The sequence below is a fragment of the Fusarium tjaetaba genome, assembly GCF_013396195.1.
Source record: "Fusarium tjaetaba strain NRRL 66243 chromosome Unknown NRRL66243_c0000122, whole genome shotgun sequence".
Classification (NCBI taxonomy): domain Eukaryota; kingdom Fungi; phylum Ascomycota; class Sordariomycetes; order Hypocreales; family Nectriaceae; genus Fusarium; species Fusarium tjaetaba.
The window spans coordinates 1-19,580 of NW_023501318.1; the positions used below are offsets into that span (position 1 = coordinate 1).

Sequence of the window (19,580 nt, forward strand, 5' to 3'; positions counted from 1 at the left end):
ATATATAGATATTCCTATATCCTCTTTTAATATAATTTATTAAAGATCTTATCTTATTAATTAAAGTTCTGTAATCTAGTTAATTATAGTATTTTATTAATACTAAAAAAATCCCTGGTTTAATTTTAGGTAGAACTATATTTTTATAGATTTATTAAGATTTATATCTCTTTTTTCTCTTATTACTTATAACTCTATAAAATTAGGTTTAAATCTTACCTTTCTAGATATCTCTATTAGTCTTATAGCCTAGTTAGTTATAGTATCTTATTTATACTAAGAAGGTCCTCGGTTCAAGCCTAAGTAAAACTATTCTTTTACTTATTAAAAGTCTATCCCTTTTATTACTTATTTAAATATTAGAAGCAGTTATATATAATTATATTGCTTGTTAAGTTTAAATTATTATTAATTTTAGTTATTATATTACTATCTTTAATTGAGAATCCTAAATATAGATAGAAATGTAAGCGTAGTAATATTTTTTATAATTACCTAGTATTTATTAGTCATCGCCAACTATGTCTTAAGGCTTAATTCCTGTCCATTTCCTCTCATCTCATCTCAACTGCCTCATCTCACGCAATTCTCATTCTTGTTCTCGCATAAAATCGTCAGAATGGGTGTGATCGGACTCACTGCCAGCGGCCTCGTCGGCGCTTTGCACAGCTACATCTTGGTTCTCGAAATGTTTCTCTGGACTAAGCCTCGTGGAAGAAAGGCCTTCAGACTCACACCCGAATTCGCTGAGCAGACCAAGATAATGGCTGCCAATCAGGGCCTCTACAACGGCTTCTTGTCAGCTGGACTGATTTGGTCGCTTCTTCACCCGAACCCCGAGTTCTCAAAGCAGCTCCAGATCTTCTTCAACGGCTGTGTCTTGGTTGCGGGTGCATATGGTGGTCTCACCGCCAACAAGAAGATTCTCTACATCCAGGCTGCTCCCGCAGCTCTCTCTCTTGGACTCGTTCTGTTGGATATGTAGAGTGTTATTATGAAAGTATGGATTCAATCCCCAAGACCCTTAGCCGCTAACCTTCTGATAGTATGATATGTATACAATTTATTGAGCTTGAATTGTTTGTTTATCCGTCCCAGCCTAGACATATACCGCCGACAGCCATGGCGAGATTCCGAAGTGAGATTATAGGTGTGAACTGTGGCCGCTCACCAGTGTGACCTTGAGACGCCATCGCAGGAGGCTCATTGACGCGATGCCCGGTTTGAAGGAGTCGGTCGATACTGGCGGTCAATTGTGCCAACAGAGGTCAAGTCCTGATTTTGTCGACATGCTCTCCATTCTGCCGTCCGTGTGAGGGTTCATTGGCTGATCATCGCATTGTAGTTATGGAGGTCACGGCCCTTCTCGCAGTCGTTCGGGGATTGGGTGGATTTCAGAGTCGTCGTCGGTATCCTTATGCTCAACGCATTCGTCGGCTTCTACCAAGAGAAACAAGCCGCAGATGTCGTCGCTAGTCTCAAGGGTAATATCGCGATGCGATGCACGGTAATACGTGACAGCGACGAACAGGAAATTCTGGCGCGAGAACTTGTTCCCGGAGACATCGTAAGTTGTTCCTTCTTGAGGCCGTCAGACTTGAGTCGTTCTTGCAACCATGACTGATCAATGCCGTAGCTCATAGTTCAAGAAGGCGTTACCGTGGCTGCAGATGCTCGCCTTGTCTGCGACTATATACACCCGAAGATTTTGAACTTTACAAACGTCTCCGAGCCGAAGGTAAACCCGACCGCAGCGATGAGGGAGATGCTCGCCTTATCTATGACTATACACGCCCCGAAGATTTTGAACTTTACAAACGTCTCCGAGCCGAAGATAAACTTGGCCGCAGCGACGAGGAAGATGATATTATCTGCGACTATACAAGCCCCGAAGATTTTGAACTTTACATACGTCTCCGAGCCGAAGATAAACTCGACCGCAGCGATGAAGAAGATGAATTTGCGGATGGCGCAGACAAAGAACAAGATCATGATACGTCGACAGAACACGATGCCCATCAACACAGTCAAGAGCAGGAGCCACACGACTACCGAAACCGTCCTCTCGCAGCCATTGATCAGTCTGCTATTACTGGCGAGTCGCTTGCTGTCGAGAAGTATCTTGGCGATATGGTATACTATACCACTGGCTGCAAAAGAGGAAAAGCCTTTGCTCTTGTTCAAACTACTGCCAAAGAGTCTTTCGTCGGCCGCACTGCAGACCTCGTCCAGGGAGCCAAGGATCAGGGCCATTTCAAGGCTATCATAAATAACAGTGAAACCTCGCTTCTTGTTCTTGTTATATTCTGGATCCTCATAGCCTGGATCGCAGAATGTTCCCTATTATGCTCTTGTTCTTCTTACTATTACCTTAAAGCCAAAGATAGTTCATTAATGCTTAATGGAAGGAGTCATCAGAGCTCTGGCTTGCATGGCAAATGTGAATCAGGCAACGGCGAACAGAAGATGGGAAGGATATATTACTGAAAAGGCTATGGAAGTAGAATCTCCTCCTTGAACAGAAGGAAATAACTGCGCGCCTACCTCCCTACCCAGGTAGGTAACCACGAAACACCAACCTCATCCCTGCCTTCATCGACAAACCTACAAACTTCACACTTCCATACAACAACCACGAAACACCAACCTCCATCCCTGCCTTCATCGACAAACCTACAAACTTCACACTTCCATACACTCATGCCATACCACAATACAACGATCTAGATATCATCATCTTCATCAGCAGCCTTCTCCGCCAGCATAAACCTGCTCTTTCCAGTCTTCTCGTCAACCTCATGCTCGATGGCAAGCTTCTGGAGGTGGCCGAGAATGTTTTCCAGCTTGGTATCCTTCTTCTTGCGATCTTTCCTACCTAAGTTGTCTAACCAAGACAGTTTGTTGAGAACGAAGTAAACGATAGCGATGACGACAGTCACACCGAAAGAATAAAGCCAGACGATTACCACAGTTACGATGTCGACCCACCCGTTACTGCTCTGCTTGAAGCTCGACTCCGGGTGGGAAATCTCGCCCCTGCCGGACATCCAGCCAAAGAGACAAAAGAGAGTGGCGAGGACATCCACTCCGAGAATTGCGAACACGAGTTGCCACGACGGCCACGTCTTACCGCCTCGTGTGACGAAGATGAGCCAGTTCTCTGTGAGGGCGACTTCGAGGAAGAGGATCTCTTGGATGGAACCGAAGTTCTGAACGAAACCTCCATTGGGCAGAAATAATGCGCCTCTTAATACCCACGTGGCGAGAGCTAGGAGGATCCCAAGAATTACACTCATAACCCACTATTACAATGTTAGCATTCGTCAGCAACTGGTTGTGCATACCCTCGACACCAGCCGAGGGTGATTGTCTTCTGAAACACCGATCTGGATTTACCAAACCTCGAAAGGCAGGAAAAACTCACAATCTTGGGTACTGTCATTCGTTAGCTTCCTTCGCCAATGGACGAAATGTTCCGTCAAGAAAATCGTGGGCACGAATTATGGAATTTACTTACGTTGCCACTCTACACGTCTCGGTTTCCCAATGAGCAGCTACTGTTATTATGTTGGCATTCCACTGGTTGTGCATACCCTCAACACGACGCATCACCGGCCGAGGGCAATCGTCTTCTGGGATACCGATCTGGGTCAGGAGGGGTACCCTCCTGAGGGGCGGGCCAGCTCGCCGCCGCTTATTGCATCTCAAATTGAATGTGCATTCCAGTGGTAATGTGCGCACCAGTGGTTTACCACTGGGACATCACATTCGCCATTCCCGTCATGCCTGAGGTTGACATCTGCGATTTCCAATTCAGTACCCACCGACATGTCGTCGCTCCTTCCCCAGTCGCGCTTATCGCGACCCCACCGACCACTCACATCACTCGAACCTGCCGCCGACCACTCACAGCGCTTAGCCNNGGCGCCGTGGCTGGCGCCACGGACGTTTTCCCGGCCTTCGGCCGGGAAAATTACTTACGCTTTCATTCTCCGAAATATCTAACGGGCGGTCTTAATTGCCAGGATAATTGTACTTAGGCCTGGGGTAAGAAAGACGATATCTGCTGCGGCCTGGGCAGCTTTAGAGGCAGCCTACGATGATTATGGAGAGCGTGAGATAGATTTCTAGGTGGAGATAGAGGGCAATACGGTATTGGATGTATGCTTTTATTCTCTGGAATATTTGCCGAGCGGTTTTGATGGCCAAAACGATCGTGCTCAGGCCGGGGGCGAGGAAGACGATATCTGCTGCCGCCTGAGCGGCTTCTGAAGCACCCTCCACTGCGATACCACAATCAGCCTTCTTCAAGGAGGGGGCGTCGTTGACACCGTCGCCGGTCATTGCTGTGAGGTGGCCTCTTTGTTGCAGCATTTCGACAACCGTGTACTTGTGCTCGGGAAACACTTCTGCAAATCCATCTGCACGCTCCACGAAGTCATGCTGTACACTTCCGGACAACCCGCCATGGATGAGTCGTTCCGAGTTATACACTTTTGTACCGAGGGACAACATTTTGCAGGTTTCTTTTGCAATGGCTATGGCATCTCCAGTCAACATCTTGACGGGGACTCCAAGGTGGCCTGCCTCGATGATTGTCTGGGCCGTATCCTCTCGAGGAGGATCGAACATGGATAGCAAACCCAAAATGATCCAGGGACCATCGTTCTTCTTATAAGCGACACCAAGCGAACGGAATCCCCTTTGAGCAAAATCTTGAGCCTTCTCTTTATAGATTCGGCTTTCGTCCTCCGAGCCTAAAGCCAGTTTCAGTACCGCTTTGGGGGCTCCCTTGACACACCAGAACTTGTCATTCCCGAGGCGGCAAACCGCAGTAATGCGTTTAGAGACAGGATCGAAAGGTGTGAACGACTCGGTCACCCATCCTTGCTTGAGAATCTCCCTGGCTTCGGGGTAGCGCTTGAGCGTAAGAATAGTGACTTTGTCGATGGGATCTAGGGTTCTGAGGTTATGACTCGAAGCAAGAGCTGCGACCGCCATCATCCAATTGACGTCTAGGCCTTCTGCCAGCCAAGGATCTCGAATCGATAGCTTGTTGGCAGTCAACGTGCCAGTCTTGTCAGAGCATAGAATGTCAACACCAGCAAGAGATTCAATGGCAGTGAGCTTTTGGACGATGGCCTTCTGTTTCGCAAGATACGCTGCTCCGACGGCGAGTGTCGTGGTTGTCACCACCGGAAGACCAACAGGAACACCTGGTTCGGAACCATTAGCCAAGCTCTTTCCATAAAAATTGATATAGGGGTTTTCGAAGCCTACCAATAATGAGAAGAACGAGAGTATAGTGGAGAAGATTCTGCGATCCAGGCTATCAGAATCCAGAACATTACAAGCACGAGAAGCGAGGTTCTAATGTTGTTTATGATAGCCTTGAAGTGGCCCTGATCCTTGGCTCCCTGGATGAGGTCTGCAGTGCTTACCCAATTCCACGGATCTCGAGTCGATGGGTTGTTGGCAGTCAACGTGCCAATCTAGTCAGGCGGTTGCACGAATTCTTTGCTAAAGATACGATGGAGATATAAAGAGATACGACGCGGATATAAAGAGATGCGACACGAATATCAAGACATGCAAACGCCGCGGCAGGCAAATACTTTAATGTATTGGTAAGAGAGGCTATTGCGAGTGCGACTATCGAAAAGGATGGCGGATTTCTCAAAGTCGAGGACATAACGACACGAATGTCAAGAGATGCAAACGCCACGGCGGGCAAATACTTTTGATGTATTGGCGAGATAGGCTATTGCGAGAGCGGCTGTCGGAAAGGATGGTCTTGTGAGATAGTGATCTATCTGTGCATATTGACCAGGGTAAACCTCATCGTCGCTCGAGACTTCTTCGACAAGTCAAAGAGCACGGGACTCCGATAAAGCTAGTCGCTCGCGTTCGCCTAGTGTGGTGAACCATTCAGTGTGTTGGGCAATCAGGTCAAATTCGGCTGTTGTAATTGACTGGGGGCCTTCTCGTTGGATGCACATTGACCAGGGTAAACTTCATAGTCGGTCGAGACTTCCTCGAGAAGTCGAAGAGTACGGGACTCAGACAAAGCTAGTCGCTCGCGTTCGCCTGGTGTGGAAGACTTCCTCGAGAAGTCGAAGAGCACGGGACTCAGATAAAGCTAGTCGCTCGCGTTCGTCTGGTGTGGTGAACCATTCAGTGTGTTGCGCAATAGGTCAAATTCGGCTGTTGTAATCAACTGGTGGCCTTCTCGTTTGATCAAGACGCTCTCCAGATCTGGCTCAATATGATCCATTGTGTTTCTCGTTCAAGGACATGACGACACGGATATCGAGAGATGCAAACGCCACGGCGGGCAAATACTTTGATGTATTAGTGGGAGATTGATGATGAGCATATGATGACTACTCTGTCAATAGACCTTGGGGGGCCAAAGTTCAGTAAAACTCATGCATGTCATTAGGCCTAAAGTTATAAAGCTTTAGGTAAATGCTGATAAAGAGGTCCAAGTTGAGACGAGAATTTGATGACTTGATAATCTATTTTAGTGCTCGATAGCGATTAATATGCATGGCCCAAGCTTTTTATCCCAGGGTGTGGTCCAGCCTGCACGAAATCTTCCGAATCACACTCAATGTGTTTCCTCAAGGGCAATTGCAACCCTATTTCCATTTTCAGGGTGCAATGAGATTGTTTTCGCATCACCGATGACTCAATGAAGCATCCATTGATATCTTCACTGCGGCGGGCTCTTTACCTGCCGTTCAGTGCTCCTGCTTCTGCTCCTGCTTCTGCTCCTGCTCGTTCAGCGCTGACGAAACCCGGAGGCTACGATGCCGACCTGCCGATGATCCGTCGCACCTTCCATTCAGGACCCCTCCCCCGCATCAGCGCAAGAGCTAGAGCCTCAACTTACGGGTCAGCTCCTTCTATAACAACACCATATCAACCTCACCGCTCTCAATTACATTCCTTTTCCTCCTCTACCTTTACCACAGCTTCTTCCCCTCGATCGGTTCTCACTCAACCTCTCCACAACTCAAAAGCCTCTTCTCTCGTCCCTCGTCAGCAGCAGCGTAACTGCTCTTGTCGACGAGCCATGTATCGCAACGGAAACGATGTCGCTAGCGCGAGTCTCGACATTCGTCGCGGGCGTGAAGTTCTTCCCAAGAATGTCAAGCCCCTGCACTACGATCTCACCCTCGAGCCAAACTTTGAGACCTTCAAGTATGAAGGTACCGTCATCATCGACTTCGATGTCGTCGAAGATTCAACCTCTATTTCCCTGAACACGGTCGAAATTGATATCCACGAGACACTCGTTGAAGCCAATGGTGCCACTGTTAGCTCCTCGCCTACCCTCGATTACAACAAGGACACCCAAACCACCAGCGTTAGCTTCGATAAGACGATTCCCGCCGGTCAAAAGGCGAGGTTGACTCAACGTTTCACCGGTACTCTCAACGATGACATGGCAGGTTTCTACAGGTCATCATACAAGGACGAAGATGGCAACACCAAATACCTTGCTACCACCCAGTTCGAGGCCACCGATGCTCGCCGTGCGTTCCCTTGCCTGGACGAGCCAGCTCTGAAAGCGACATTCACCGTAACACTCATTGCTGACAAGGATCTGGTATGCTTGGGTAACATGGATGTCGCTTCTGAGAAAGAAGTCGACTCAAAGGTTACAGGCAAGAAGCGCAAGGCCATTACTTACAACAAGACTCCCATCATGTCTACCTACCTTCTGGCTTTCGTCATTGGTGACCTCAAGTCCTACGAGACCAACAACTTTCGAGTCCCTATCCGAGTGTGGTGCACCCCTGATCAAGACCTTGATCATGCCGTCTTTTCCGCTGAGCTAGCCGCACGAACACTCGAGTTCTACGAGCAGCAATTTGGCAGTCAATATCCTCTTCCCAAGATGGACATGGTTGCTGTGCCTGACTTTGCTGCTGGAGCCATGGAGAACTGGGGTCTCATCACATATCGAGTCGTTGATCTTCTACTGGATGAAAAGACCAGCAGTGCCGTCACCAAAAAGCGGGTGGCTGAGGTCGTTCAACATGAGCTGGCTCATCAGTGGTTCGGCAACTTGGTCACAATGGACTTCTGGGATGGCCTTTGGCTAAAGGAAGGTTTCGCAACGTGGATGTCTTGGTATTCCTCTAACGCTTTCTACCCCGAGTGGAGGATTTGGGAAGGCTATGTTACCGAGGATCTCCGATCTGCCCTCGGTCTCGACTCTCTGCGCAGCTCTCATCCCATTGAAGTGCCTGTCAAGCGTGCTGATGAGGTCAACCAAATCTTCGATGCCATCTCATATGAAAAGGGCTCTTGTGTTCTGCGCATGATCTCAAAATACCTGGGCGAGGACGTCTTTCTGAAGGGTATCCGAATCTATCTCGACAGACACGCATACAGCAACACTGAGACCACAGACCTTTGGGCCGCTCTCAGCGAGGCCAGTGGTAAAGATGTTGAGCGCGTTGCTGATATCTGGACCAAGAAGGTTGGTTATCCAGTCGTAGCAGTCACCGAGGACGAAGGCAAAGGCACAATCCATGTCAAGCAGAACCGGTTCCTTAGGACGGCCGATGTCAAGCCTGAGGAGGATCAAGTCCTTTATCCTGTCTTCCTCAACCTTCGAACTAAGGACGGTATCCAGGAAGATCTGGCACTCAACACACGTGAGGCAGACTTCAAGGTGCCTGACTTTGACTTCTACAAGATCAACTCTGGCCATTCTGGTATCTACCGTACATCTTATACTAGCGAGCGACTTCAAAAGCTTGGTCAAAACGCCAAGGCAGGTCTCCTGGGTGTTGAAGACAGGGCCGGTATGATTGCTGATGCCGGTGCCCTTGCCGCTGCTGGTTACCAAAAGACATCCGGCTTGTTGTCACTCCTCCAAGAATTTGACTCCGAAAACGAGTTCATTGTCTGGGATGAGATCACTCTCCGTGTCGGATCTCTCCGTGATGCTTGGATCTTTGAAGATGATGATGTCAATGAGGCTCTCAAGACTTTCCAGAGGGATCTGGTCAGCAAGAAGGCTAATGAGATCGGTTGGGATATTTCTGACAAGGATGACTTCACCGCCCAAAGAATGAAGGCTCTCATGTTCGGTAAGGCCGCCATTGTTGAGGACGAGCCTACAAAGAAGGCCGCCTTCGAATTGTTCGAAAAGTTCGTCAATGGCGATCGAGATGCTGTACAACCCAACCTGCGACCTAGTGTTTTCGCTGTTGTGGTTACCTATGGAGGCGAGAAGGAGTATAATGATATTTTGAAAGAATACGAGACTGCCAAGCAAAGCAGTGAGCGAAACACTGCTCTCCGATCACTTGGTTTTGCAAAGGATCCTGCGCTTATCAAGCGAACTCTGGAGTACACTCTCAGCGATAACATCAAGACCCAGGATATCTACATGCCCCTCAGCGGTCTCCGCGCTCACAAGGAGGGTATCTTGGCCCTTTGGGGATGGGTCAAGGACAACTGGGACGTTCTCACCAAGCGACTCCCGCCTGGCATGTCACTCCTTGGCGATATGGTCGCCATTTCTACGAGCTCTCTCACACACGAGGACCAGATTTTCGATGTCAAGAGCTTCTTTGAGAAGAAGGGCACAAAGGGATTTGACCTTGAGCTGGCCCAGAGTCTTGATTCTATGACTGCCAAGCAAAATTGGCTTGCCAGGGATAAGGAGGATGTCAAGGAGTGGCTACGCAAGAACAAGTATTTGTAAATTAGTTGCATAAAGAACGAGACAGGATGCTCAAGCATGGTTGCATCTGCATGAATAAGCAATTTTGAATAAGGAACCGTCTTTCCGACTCTTATGCTATATGCTGGTGCTACACCAATATATGTTCTTCCCTCATGTCGGAATGCTCAAGAGGTGCTGCATAAAGTGATTCAAGTCGTTTTATGCAACGATAGAAGTCGAGAATGTTGGTTATTTCGAGAAAGATATAGCTGGATCACATAAGAGAATAGCAACAGTGATGCAAGATTTCTTTGTTCGTCTATTATACATGTACAGATATACAGTCATACATCACCTCTGTTCATACAACTCACATGAACTTTTAGGCCTTACCAGTCAGCCAATCCCTTTCCATATTCTTGCCATATTTCCCTGTGCCAGTAACGGGCAGATCTCGCTTTTGTAACTCCTCCTCAATAACCTTCCAGCGACCAACAGCAACCTCACGGTCAATAGGTGTGACTCTCCTGTTGTGCACCTTGACGTTAGGAAGTGCAAACAGTGCCTTTTGATCCTCAAGAACCTCGGCGAGCTTCTTGCCCCGCTTGGCGAATGTTAGGGCTACAGTGATGAGCTCTTGTGGTGTGCGGGCGGCGGCGACCTTGACGTCGGGAATGAAGTGGCCTGTGAGTTGGTAGATACGCTTGCGGATCTGCATATTGTCAGTGCAAATCACTTATGGGAAGAGGTGGGTGCATACAGCAAACTTTAGGTAGTCATCGTCAAGAGTGGCGGTCTTCCATGAGGGGTCGATAACATTGACCATCTGCTGGGCCTCCTCGGGAGAAATCTCAACCTTTTCCTCGACCTCTCCGGGCCCAGCATGCTTCAGCCTCTCGGTGACAGCACTCCAATGAGTGCTGAGAAGAGGCTTTCCATCCTTAAATCGAATTCCCACAGACAATGTTCGGTCCAGGTGGGCCCTATCACCATAAGGCCACTTCTTTACCGCATATTCCTTGAGAAGTCCTCGCTGCTGGTATGAAAGTGACTCAACCAGAGCTTGTCGTACGTAAATCTCCATAACTGCTTGATCCTCTACTCGGTTTGCGCTGCCAAACCCTTGGAATTCGCTCTCCTCACCCCAGTGACCTGGTTGGTCCCACCATGTCTTGACGGGTGAAATTTCCTCAAGTTCATCAATTGAAGTCGCAGGCGTATATTCGGTATCGACAGACTCGACCTCCTTCTCGGTCATGGCTTCGGAATGGCCTGGAGGTAGCACGAGACGAGTGGTGCGCACAGGGTATGGTCTGCGGTCGACATTTGAAAGATCCAAGGCCTCCTCTGGCAAGTTTGAAGTCTGTTCTGGTTCCACTCTTTCTTGATAAGGATCATCGCCTCCGGGAGCTTCACCCTTCCACAGCTTATCTCGGAGCCATTCGGCCTTGCGACCAGCTGCGTGGACGGGGGTTGTTGAGAAGGTGACGCGGGCAACGAAGGGGACTCGGTTGACGGGGACGACTGTTGATTGAAGAGAGGCTAGAGCCCCTACCCGCGGTATTCGAGGCATTTTGACGTGACGAATCGGCGAACTGAGAGAGAGCCGAAAGAAGTCGTGATAATGAGACGGTTAGAGATCGGCTTCAATATGGAACTTTTTCCAGTGTGTATCTATTGGCCAATGGGGTTTTACGAGGCTGAAGTGGATACTCTGATCTGGCCCACTTGTTGTCAACTATCGATAGCCTCAAGTGATTGACGTGCGACCTCCATGATCGATAAGACATTATCTACAGCCCAAATTAGCCGTAATGGCACGAATATCTCTGTTTATCCTCCTGCTAGGAGCTTTAGTCTCCCTTGCCGCAGCTTGTTAGTACAACGTGCATCTACACTGAACAACGCTGACGCATTCCAGCCGCGCCAACCTTCTGTAAATGCACATGCTTTAAGAACAGCACCATCATCCCCCTGGGTCCCAAAGGCGAAACATCCTCATCGCAGCTCCGTCGCGCCGTTCTCGATTTCTCAACCCCTCATCTCGAGCCACGTTCGAAATCGAAATCATGCTCCGAATGTACCAAGGCCTTTTGTCTCAAGCAGGGCATTGACTTCTGCAAGGACGCGACAGAAGAGGACGTCACGACCATGTGCTTTCAACGTGACAGCAACAAAGACAAGATCATCGTATGGGCTTTCATTATTGGCACTGTTGGATTGTTGGGCTGGGCTGCGTTCAAGAAGGTTGCGGCGTTACGCCAGGGGCCTACGTTTGGAAGACAGGGCAGCAATTATGCTCCTATGCAAGGGAACTTCCGATGAGACGATCAAGGATATAGCATCTTACTCCTCTGTGTTTGAGTTGGTGTAGTATCCGTGGTTCAGTCACTCGGTAGAGGAGTCTGGCGTCCTTGGGATATCTGAGGTTTACAGGAGGTCAGTTGACCCCTTTGGCAATGTTCGGAATATTCATGAGTGTATATGATAAAAAGATCAGGCATTGTGCCAATTTCCATGCAACCTATATGCGCCGACTTTTCCATCACCTGACCATTCTACCTAGGTCTATTCATTAACTCCCAAAACAACACAGCATTTTTGAACTAAATCCTCGTATTCCGCTCCTTCTACTCCACGGGTGCAACCTTCTAAGAGCGGTTGACCTTGCGGCGAGTGCGGACAGCATCAGCCAAGTCCTCGAGCACAACGGCTGTGTCCTCCCAGTTGATGCAAGCATCAGTGATGCTGACACCACGCTGGAGAGCAGCAGGGCCCTCGGCGGGAACCTTTTGGTTACCCTCGCCAATGTTGGACTCGATCATAACACCAATGATGGCCTTCTCGCCCTCACGAAGTTGTTCGCCAACGACCTTGGCAACCTTGGGCTGGTTCTTGTGGTTCTTGGAAGAGTTACCTGACACATGTTAGTATTCCCAACTCGATTGTTATAGTTTGCAACATACCGTGGGAGCAATCAATCATGATAGCCTCCTTCTGCTTCTTATCCTGAAGGATCTTCTTAGCAGCCTGGACACTCTCCTTGTCGAAGTTTGTGCCCTTGGTTCCACCACGGAGAATAACAAAGCAGTGCTCGTTACCCTTGGTGCGGGTAATAGCAGCAAGGCCTTGCTTTGTGACACCCATGAAGTGGTGCTGAGCAGCAGCAGCGCCAATAGCGTCAATGGCAACACCAAGGCTACCGTCTGTGCCGTTCTTGAAACCAACAGGGAAAGACAGGCCGGAAGCAAGCTCACGGTGCAGCTGGGACTCGGTAGTACGGGCGCCAATGGCACCGACAGAGATGCAGTCGGCGAGGAACTGAGGAGAAATGGTATCGAGCATCTCGGTGGCAATGGGTAGACCCTTGCTGGTCAAGTCAACGAACAGCTGGCGGGAAACACGGAGACCCTTGTTGATCTTGAAAGAGTTGTCGATATCGGGATCGTTGATGAGACCCTTCCAGCCAACGGTTGTTCGGGGCTTCTCGAGGTAGGCGCGCATCACGATGCAGAGATCGTCGGAGAGCTTGTCAGAGAGCTCCTTGAGTCTGGAAGCGTATTCCTGGGCGGCGGCAGGGTCGTGAATAGAGCAGGGGCCGACAACGACGAGGAGTCTGTCGCTCTCGCCAAGGACAATGTCGGCAGCATCTTGACGGCCCTTGACAACGGTGTTTGTGGCCTTCTCGGGGAGAGGGATCTCGGAGGTGAGAAGAGCGGGAGGGATCAGAGGATCCTGTCCGAGGACTGGTTCGAGTTAGCTGCGGCTCTTGGTGTGTTACGAATACAGCGTGGGGGTATTGTTGCAATTGAGAATGCTGTGAGCCCAGAGCCAATTGCAGAAAAGAAGCTCCCTGTGTCGCCTCTGAGGTGGTGAAGCATTGCGCCGCAAGGAGAGCTGCCACAAAGCATCATGACTTCTCAGGGCCCAATTGCAGCGCAATTCCAAAAGAACAACAATCTTGGTGGGGAAAACTAACCTCTGGTGTCATCGGCAGCGATACTGACCATTTCTACGGCTGAAGGCATTGTGAATATGTGAGCTATTGAACTTGTCCAAGGTTGAAATTTTGATATGGAGGGGCACAGTTTGGTCTACCTTTGGAGGGAAGAGATATAGTATTTCAGTGAAGCTCAACGGAGTAGGCGACCAAGGTGAGTCAAAAGAAACTTTAATACGAGCGCCACGGGGCTGAAGACGGTGATGTGCGTTGAAAGGTAGAGAAAAGGTATATGAGGTCAAGCGAGAGAGAGAGAGAGAGAGGTTCAGCTGTACTGTAGACACAAATTTTTGCTTGGCTCAGGGTGACTCTTCTCGCACCACTCACTCACTAACTCACTACCACACCGGAGGTCCTTCGGAGGGGACCCCACCGAGGGGTTGTGTTTTTTGCAGGGAGTTACATGCGAAATACATTGACCAACTACGTCAGGGTTCTAGAATCTCTGAAATTATCAATGGTCTAAGCTCAATTGGCTCCGGTCTGGGTCCGTGGTAGAGCTCAAGTTGCCCAACATCTCGGTGAGGCCTGGCCAGTAAATACTGGACCAGACATGTGCATTCATCTCAGTCCTCGAAACAAAGCTCAAACAGCAGACCGCCTATGCCGGAGGCTTCTTTTTCTGTATGCAAGAAACGGGCGATACCTTTTTACCGCCGCGTTCGCTTCCCTTTCAGCTCGTGGGTGCAACCTCCGCAGTTTTGTGAGAGGCCATCATGCACCACGGTTCACTGTCGCATTGCATTAGCTCTCGACGAGTTGGTGCGGTAAGACAGAGCAAACAATGGAAACACAATATTCGAGCATCAGCATCGCAAGTTCTCTCTGAGACGATCATGTCTTCCCTCAGCCATTGAGTACCTATCCACGATCCCTTTTGCCAAACTCCTATTCCCCCTCGTGTTCATTGACGACAATAATGTTCGGGCCTACGGAGTGTGATAATTTCGATCCGGGTTCAAGGGTCTCGTCCCAAGCAACTACCTAGCGTCCAATAACATGGGCTACTTCTCCCTACCAATAAACGCGTCTCGGAATACAACGTGAATCAAACATACGATTATCAACTGTAACCCTTTTGAATAATATGAACTTCGTGTGAAATATAATTGCATCTCGGAAGAAACGGGACTAGGGATGGGTTTTCGGTGACGTCGGTATGTGAACATATTGTGACACGGCTTGCTGGTATCGTGGCTGTTTGCAAATCTCCCCACGTTTAGAAGTTTGTATGTTCATCACAGTAACACAAGGAATGCGTGTCGCCGAGAAAAGGGGGGCAACAAACCGTCCAACGATTATTCAACGATTTATCGTAATTCATGCAGTCGAGGATGTGATACTTGTCAAGAAGAAGTAGTTCGTGTCACATCCCAGATAGTTCTCGACGATCGAGTTTTTGAGATACTTACTACCCTACATCGACTCGGATGACCCAGTGGCCGAGCAATGGATCGACCAACTGCAGAAGCTGTCTCAGACATCCCCGAGCCAAATCGAGACCCGTTTCTGACATCTCAGAAGGAACACGCACTCACTGAGACTCAAGCCGAGTGAGCGAAACATAGCTGAAACTAAGACATACAGAGTTCCGTTGCCAACATGTCAACTCTCACAACTCTCGTCAAACATGGTGAAGCGCGTTGCGTCTGAGAGCCTCGCATCGCCTCGGGGAGCGGATCTGTTGGTCCGTGAGACCCTTGTGTAGTCCAGGCTGTCCACTCAGCCCGCCTCTTTACTCTTCTCGTGTAACTCACGTCGTGAACCTGAGCGAGCATAGCATGAGGCTACGAGCATGAACATGAGCATGACAAGCCTCAATCATTCATCAGGGATCGTGCCGATTAAGTCATCGGATTGTCCAAGGGATCGCTCGGATTCTCGGCGACCCCACGACTAACACGACTTTGGCCAGTAGTAGCATGAGGCATTGGAATCGGATCGTCTGGTCTGTTGCAAGGTGCGCCGTGGCGTTGGTACAAACTTTGGCTTACCATCCCATCCATTTCTTGCACTTTCATTCACAGAACCAACCAACCAACCCCTTTTCCTTTTTGACAATCATTACAATTCGATTCCATTCACTGTTTTCTTTTCGTTGAGCTTCTAGTCAAGCTGTCGTATCACTCACTGACGTGTATTGCTTTTATTTAATTAACCTAACTCGTCAATTGCTGCGCAAATCATCTTCAACCACCTCTTTTTGTCCTTTGTTTACTTTCGTACTTTCATCCCATGTTCTTATCACCAACGTCTTCGCCCTTCACCAACGTCCGAGTATAACCACCCCCAAGCTACTCCGTATATCCAAGACATTATAGATCAACTTATTTCCCCGCTCCTTCCAATTGTCTCACTTATTTTCTGATATTCACTTCCTTATACCCTCTTTTGATTTGCTGTTGGTCCTCCTTTTTCAAGCAACAGTCGGCCCCAGCCAGCCCCAAAACCAATTCCCAGCCTCCGCCCACCAGCTTTACTGCTGTGCGTTCCAACTTCCAAGCTTCGCTCCCCACCCTCACAGGCTATTATAGGCTACCACAGGCTGCCTACAGAACCCAGCCGATCCACACTAGTCCGTGGCTTCCTTCGCCGACAACAGGCCGCCACTTCCCTCGTGAATCGGATGCTCACTAACAACTTGCCCACGCCGACCAAACTCTCTTCAACTCTCTACGACCCAACCTCTTGCTCTCTACCTTGGCTTTGTCATTGACGTTATCGCACCGCACCACATCACATTCATATTTGTCGGCAGCATCACCGCCGACTCGACACTTTGCTTTATCTCGTATTATCACGTTACTATACTACACCACTCACTCGTCTTGCATCGGATACCCCCGCGGTGCTACTGCTACTGTAACTACGACCCCAGGGACCTTTGTCCGTCGACATTAGAGAGCCGTATCCACCTGTGTTAATATCCAGGGTCCGACAGCAAAGTCGACATCATCTGTTCCAGGTTGTCGGATTTGTTCAGTATTTTCTGACCACAACTGCTTTTTCACCAAATCAATATACAGCCAGTGATAAAAATGTTTGCTGTTCAGAATGCTGGCTTCGATCAGCGGAAACGAGCCCGTGAAGAGGAAGAACTCGCTCATGCCAACGGCATGAGCTTTAGTGAGCACCGCAACGTAAGTTTCCTGCAATCCCAGCCACGAGGGCGCTTTCACATGATGTCGAATACTAACGATGTGGCAGAAACGTATACAGTGCCTTCCACTCCGTGCATATCCTAGAACGACACAATGGCAATCTGATGCGCCCATGCCGGCCCCGAGCTTCGCCCCCCACGATCACCTTCAGCCAGAAATTCGACAATGGCCATCATCAACGAACATGACATCACAGTCCCATGTGGACACCGACATGGATATGATGCAGACATATCAACCTCAACATCATGAGCCGGGCCGACTTGGGGTGATGCACCAAGAATCTGACAACGCAAACGGGCGTTTGCCCACGCCTATTCAGCCAAGCTTCGCTGCACAGGTTCGAGGTCAACAGGCTGTGACAACTCCTAACGGTGTTGCAAACCTAGGTCATCAGAACACCGGCTTTGGCGATGATCAGAGTGTTCCTCGCACAATGGTCGGAGGATGGCAAGCCATTCAGAACGAACGACGCCTTCCCTCACCCATTTCCGAAGGTGATGATTCTATGGTTTGCCAACCCATCACCCCCACGGGCATGCAGTTTGATGCCAGTGCCCACGGTTTTGTCACCCCCGGTATGGAACACCCCAATGTGACTGTTGAGCCTTCACCCCCCAATGATGTGGAACATCCTATGATGGATGTGGAATCCCACTGCTCGGGTAATTCGGTCGACGGTGATGGTGATCCCACAACTCCTTCTCCCAGGAGAGGCCATATTCGCAGCCGACACACCGTCAACAACTGGACATTGCAGCCCGGCATGAAGAAGAGCTTCAGCATAGGATACCGAGCAGACTGCGAAAAGTGCCGCTTAAAGGTTCCAGGACACTTTAATCACATCATTGTTTCTTAGGGAAAGGAGAAGATTATACTAGATCCTGTCAAACAACCTTCACTATAGGAGAGCGGTGTGAGGCCGCTTGATTGGAGAAAGAAACGACAGAAGCGAAAACTTGCTCTTGGTGATATCGTTTCGGGGGAATTGGTTCCATCGGCGAGAGGGAAAATCGGTTCTACCGGCGAAAGGGAGAATAGCAGTCTTAGGCCTTTTGCAACATTAGAGGAGATGCAAACGCCTTGATAGCTCGCTCAGACTATCACAGACGGCCATAGTTCAGGCATGGCCGGACTTTGAGGAGATGAACTGGAATCTGCCAGTTCAAGACGATCTTTTATTTTTTCCTTCCTTTTCAATTTTTTGTTTTGTTTCCTTGGCGTTATAGGCAATGGCAAGCGGGCGGGTATGGATAGCATTTGGTCATAACGGGTATACAGAGCACCCTGGAAATAGGGAATCGGAAGTTAGCGATACGATCTTGAGATCGTCAGGTATGCATGACAATACCAGAATAGCGATAATGTCAATTTGAGTAATGGGGACATCACCTTCTTACCCATCTTGAGGAACCCAGTCAGTGACGCTTATTTGATCGCTTGGTATTGAATAGATATGGTAAGTAGACTTGTTCCCTGATGGTACATACAAGATGGTCCCCCGACGCCGTCTAATGCACTGCCAATCTACACATATGATACACTCCTTTTGGTCCCGCCACGTACACTCCGCTTTGTTTTCCCTCATGTTGCCATCCGTTCTTCTTTCCAATTATATTTTTATACACATCACCAGAACTTCCACCAAGACTTGTTGGATGCTGAGCCACCTGTAGGGTCAACACCCAGCCTGTCCAAGGGGCCTCCATTTTGTTGACTCTCCCGCTCTGCTGCCATCGCCTCCTCCAGCCTCACCTTGACAGTACCAGACTCGACTGACTGTGTCTGATAATCCTGGCGGCCCTGTGTTGACTCCTCCTTCTTCGATCCGCCGCCTAGCACACCAGAGAAAACCCCTAGTATACCCTTCCCACTTGATGGCTTTGTAACAGTCTCCTCTGCGTTTTCTTCAAATGTGGGCTTGATGTGTTCTTCGAAATGTGTGCGGTGTGAAGGTGCCTCGAGCAAAGGTGGTAGCTTCTCGCCTCTTGCCTCGGCAGCTTGGTTGGCTTCCTCGACGAGAAGGATCTGGTCCTCTGTAGCCTCGCCCTTGATGTAGGCGAGACGTGCCATAGCAAGCTCGTCGGCTTCAAGTAGCTTTTGGGCCTCGACCCATTCGGCTCGGCGGGCTCGGTTGTAACGAACCATATCCCAGACAGAGTATCCGGAGACAACAGCTGCAACAACTGGAGTGCTTGTCAGCTGGCGAATTCAGTCGAATATCTCGGTCAGTCGTTCGTACCTGTAAACACCACAATGCTTCCCACCGTCCAACGATGCGCTACATCGAAAATTCTCCTCGAGGCATCGATAAACTTATCAGTCTTGCTAATACTCGCATGCTGGGCAGCAAGATGAGCCTGCCGCAGTCTCCTCACTCGCTGCTCGGGTGTTTCGCCTGGGATGCGTGGTGTTCTCTGAGCGGCTTTCGATGTTGCGTGGGGGATTGTGGACGTAAATCGGGTTGCGTCCTTTACGCTCCGTGGGCCCATCCTGGAAGCCATTGTCTCTGTATGAGGAAGAATTTATTCCACGGAGAATAATTACCAGGGCGAAGTGATCGAATGGATTGGCCGTTGACGGGACGGGATGGATGGAAAGTGGTGTCATGAGATTTTTCGAACTGCTGCGAGAAGGAATTGTGGGAATGTGATTGGTGCGGAGTAGCTTCGGGTGAGAGGATGGTGGGCTGTGAAGATGGAGATATTGGAGGATGATGTCGACTACC

At 49.3% G+C, this 19,580-nt stretch overlaps 8 protein-coding genes across 8 annotated transcripts; 4 read left to right on the top strand and 4 right to left on the bottom strand.

The window, feature by feature from the left end:
* Window positions 1–619: 619 nt before the first annotated feature.
* On the top strand, window positions 620–2,487 carry FTJAE_6199 (H+-transporting ATPase; the record flags this gene model as incomplete). Its single annotated transcript, XM_037352785.1, has 5 exons — window positions 620–972; window positions 1,199–1,306; window positions 1,354–1,484; window positions 1,522–1,567; window positions 1,671–2,487. 5 exons carry the CDS (start codon window positions 620–622, stop codon window positions 2,485–2,487), a joined length of 1,455 nt encoding a protein of 484 aa, XP_037206600.1.
* Window positions 2,488–2,723: 236 nt separating this feature from the next.
* On the bottom strand, window positions 2,724–5,692 carry FTJAE_6200 (H+-transporting ATPase; the record flags this gene model as incomplete). The annotated part of the gene is made up of 4 exons (XM_037352788.1): window positions 2,724–3,302; window positions 4,099–5,370; window positions 5,442–5,492; window positions 5,552–5,692. The coding sequence occupies 4 exons, from the start codon at window positions 5,690–5,692 to the stop codon at window positions 2,724–2,726; spliced, it is 2,043 nt and encodes a 680-aa protein (XP_037206601.1).
* A 1,002-nt stretch (window positions 5,693–6,694) lies between these two features.
* FTJAE_6201 (aminopeptidase) lies at window positions 6,695–9,730 on the top strand (the record flags this gene model as incomplete). The annotated part of the gene is made up of 1 exon (XM_037352789.1): window positions 6,695–9,730. The coding sequence occupies one exon, from the start codon at window positions 6,695–6,697 to the stop codon at window positions 9,728–9,730; it is 3,036 nt and encodes a 1,011-aa protein (XP_037206602.1).
* A 343-nt stretch (window positions 9,731–10,073) lies between these two features.
* On the bottom strand, window positions 10,074–11,264 carry FTJAE_6202 (ribosomal subunit 39s family; the record flags this gene model as incomplete). Its single annotated transcript, XM_037352790.1, has 2 exons — window positions 10,074–10,403; window positions 10,452–11,264. 2 exons carry the CDS (start codon window positions 11,262–11,264, stop codon window positions 10,074–10,076), a joined length of 1,143 nt encoding a protein of 380 aa, XP_037206603.1.
* A 241-nt stretch (window positions 11,265–11,505) lies between these two features.
* FTJAE_6203 (major facilitator superfamily transporter) lies at window positions 11,506–12,016 on the top strand (the record flags this gene model as incomplete). Its single annotated transcript, XM_037352791.1, has 2 exons — window positions 11,506–11,566; window positions 11,613–12,016. 2 exons carry the CDS (start codon window positions 11,506–11,508, stop codon window positions 12,014–12,016), a joined length of 465 nt encoding a protein of 154 aa, XP_037206604.1.
* A 326-nt stretch (window positions 12,017–12,342) lies between these two features.
* Window positions 12,343–13,719, bottom strand: FTJAE_6204 (phospho-2-dehydro-3-deoxyheptonate aldolase tyrosine-inhibited; the record flags this gene model as incomplete). Its single annotated transcript, XM_037352792.1, has 3 exons — window positions 12,343–12,608; window positions 12,658–13,437; window positions 13,671–13,719. 3 exons carry the CDS (start codon window positions 13,717–13,719, stop codon window positions 12,343–12,345), a joined length of 1,095 nt encoding a protein of 364 aa, XP_037206605.1.
* A 3,010-nt stretch (window positions 13,720–16,729) lies between these two features.
* Window positions 16,730–17,711, top strand: FTJAE_6205 (dna polymerase iii subunits gamma and tau; the record flags this gene model as incomplete). The annotated part of the gene is made up of 2 exons (XM_037352793.1): window positions 16,730–16,831; window positions 16,899–17,711. The coding sequence occupies 2 exons, from the start codon at window positions 16,730–16,732 to the stop codon at window positions 17,709–17,711; spliced, it is 915 nt and encodes a 304-aa protein (XP_037206606.1).
* Window positions 17,712–18,481: 770 nt separating this feature from the next.
* Window positions 18,482–19,356, bottom strand: FTJAE_6206 (cytochrome oxidase c assembly domain protein; the record flags this gene model as incomplete). The annotated part of the gene is made up of 2 exons (XM_037352794.1): window positions 18,482–19,038; window positions 19,095–19,356. The coding sequence occupies 2 exons, from the start codon at window positions 19,354–19,356 to the stop codon at window positions 18,482–18,484; spliced, it is 819 nt and encodes a 272-aa protein (XP_037206607.1).
* Window positions 19,357–19,580: the final 224 nt, after the last annotated feature.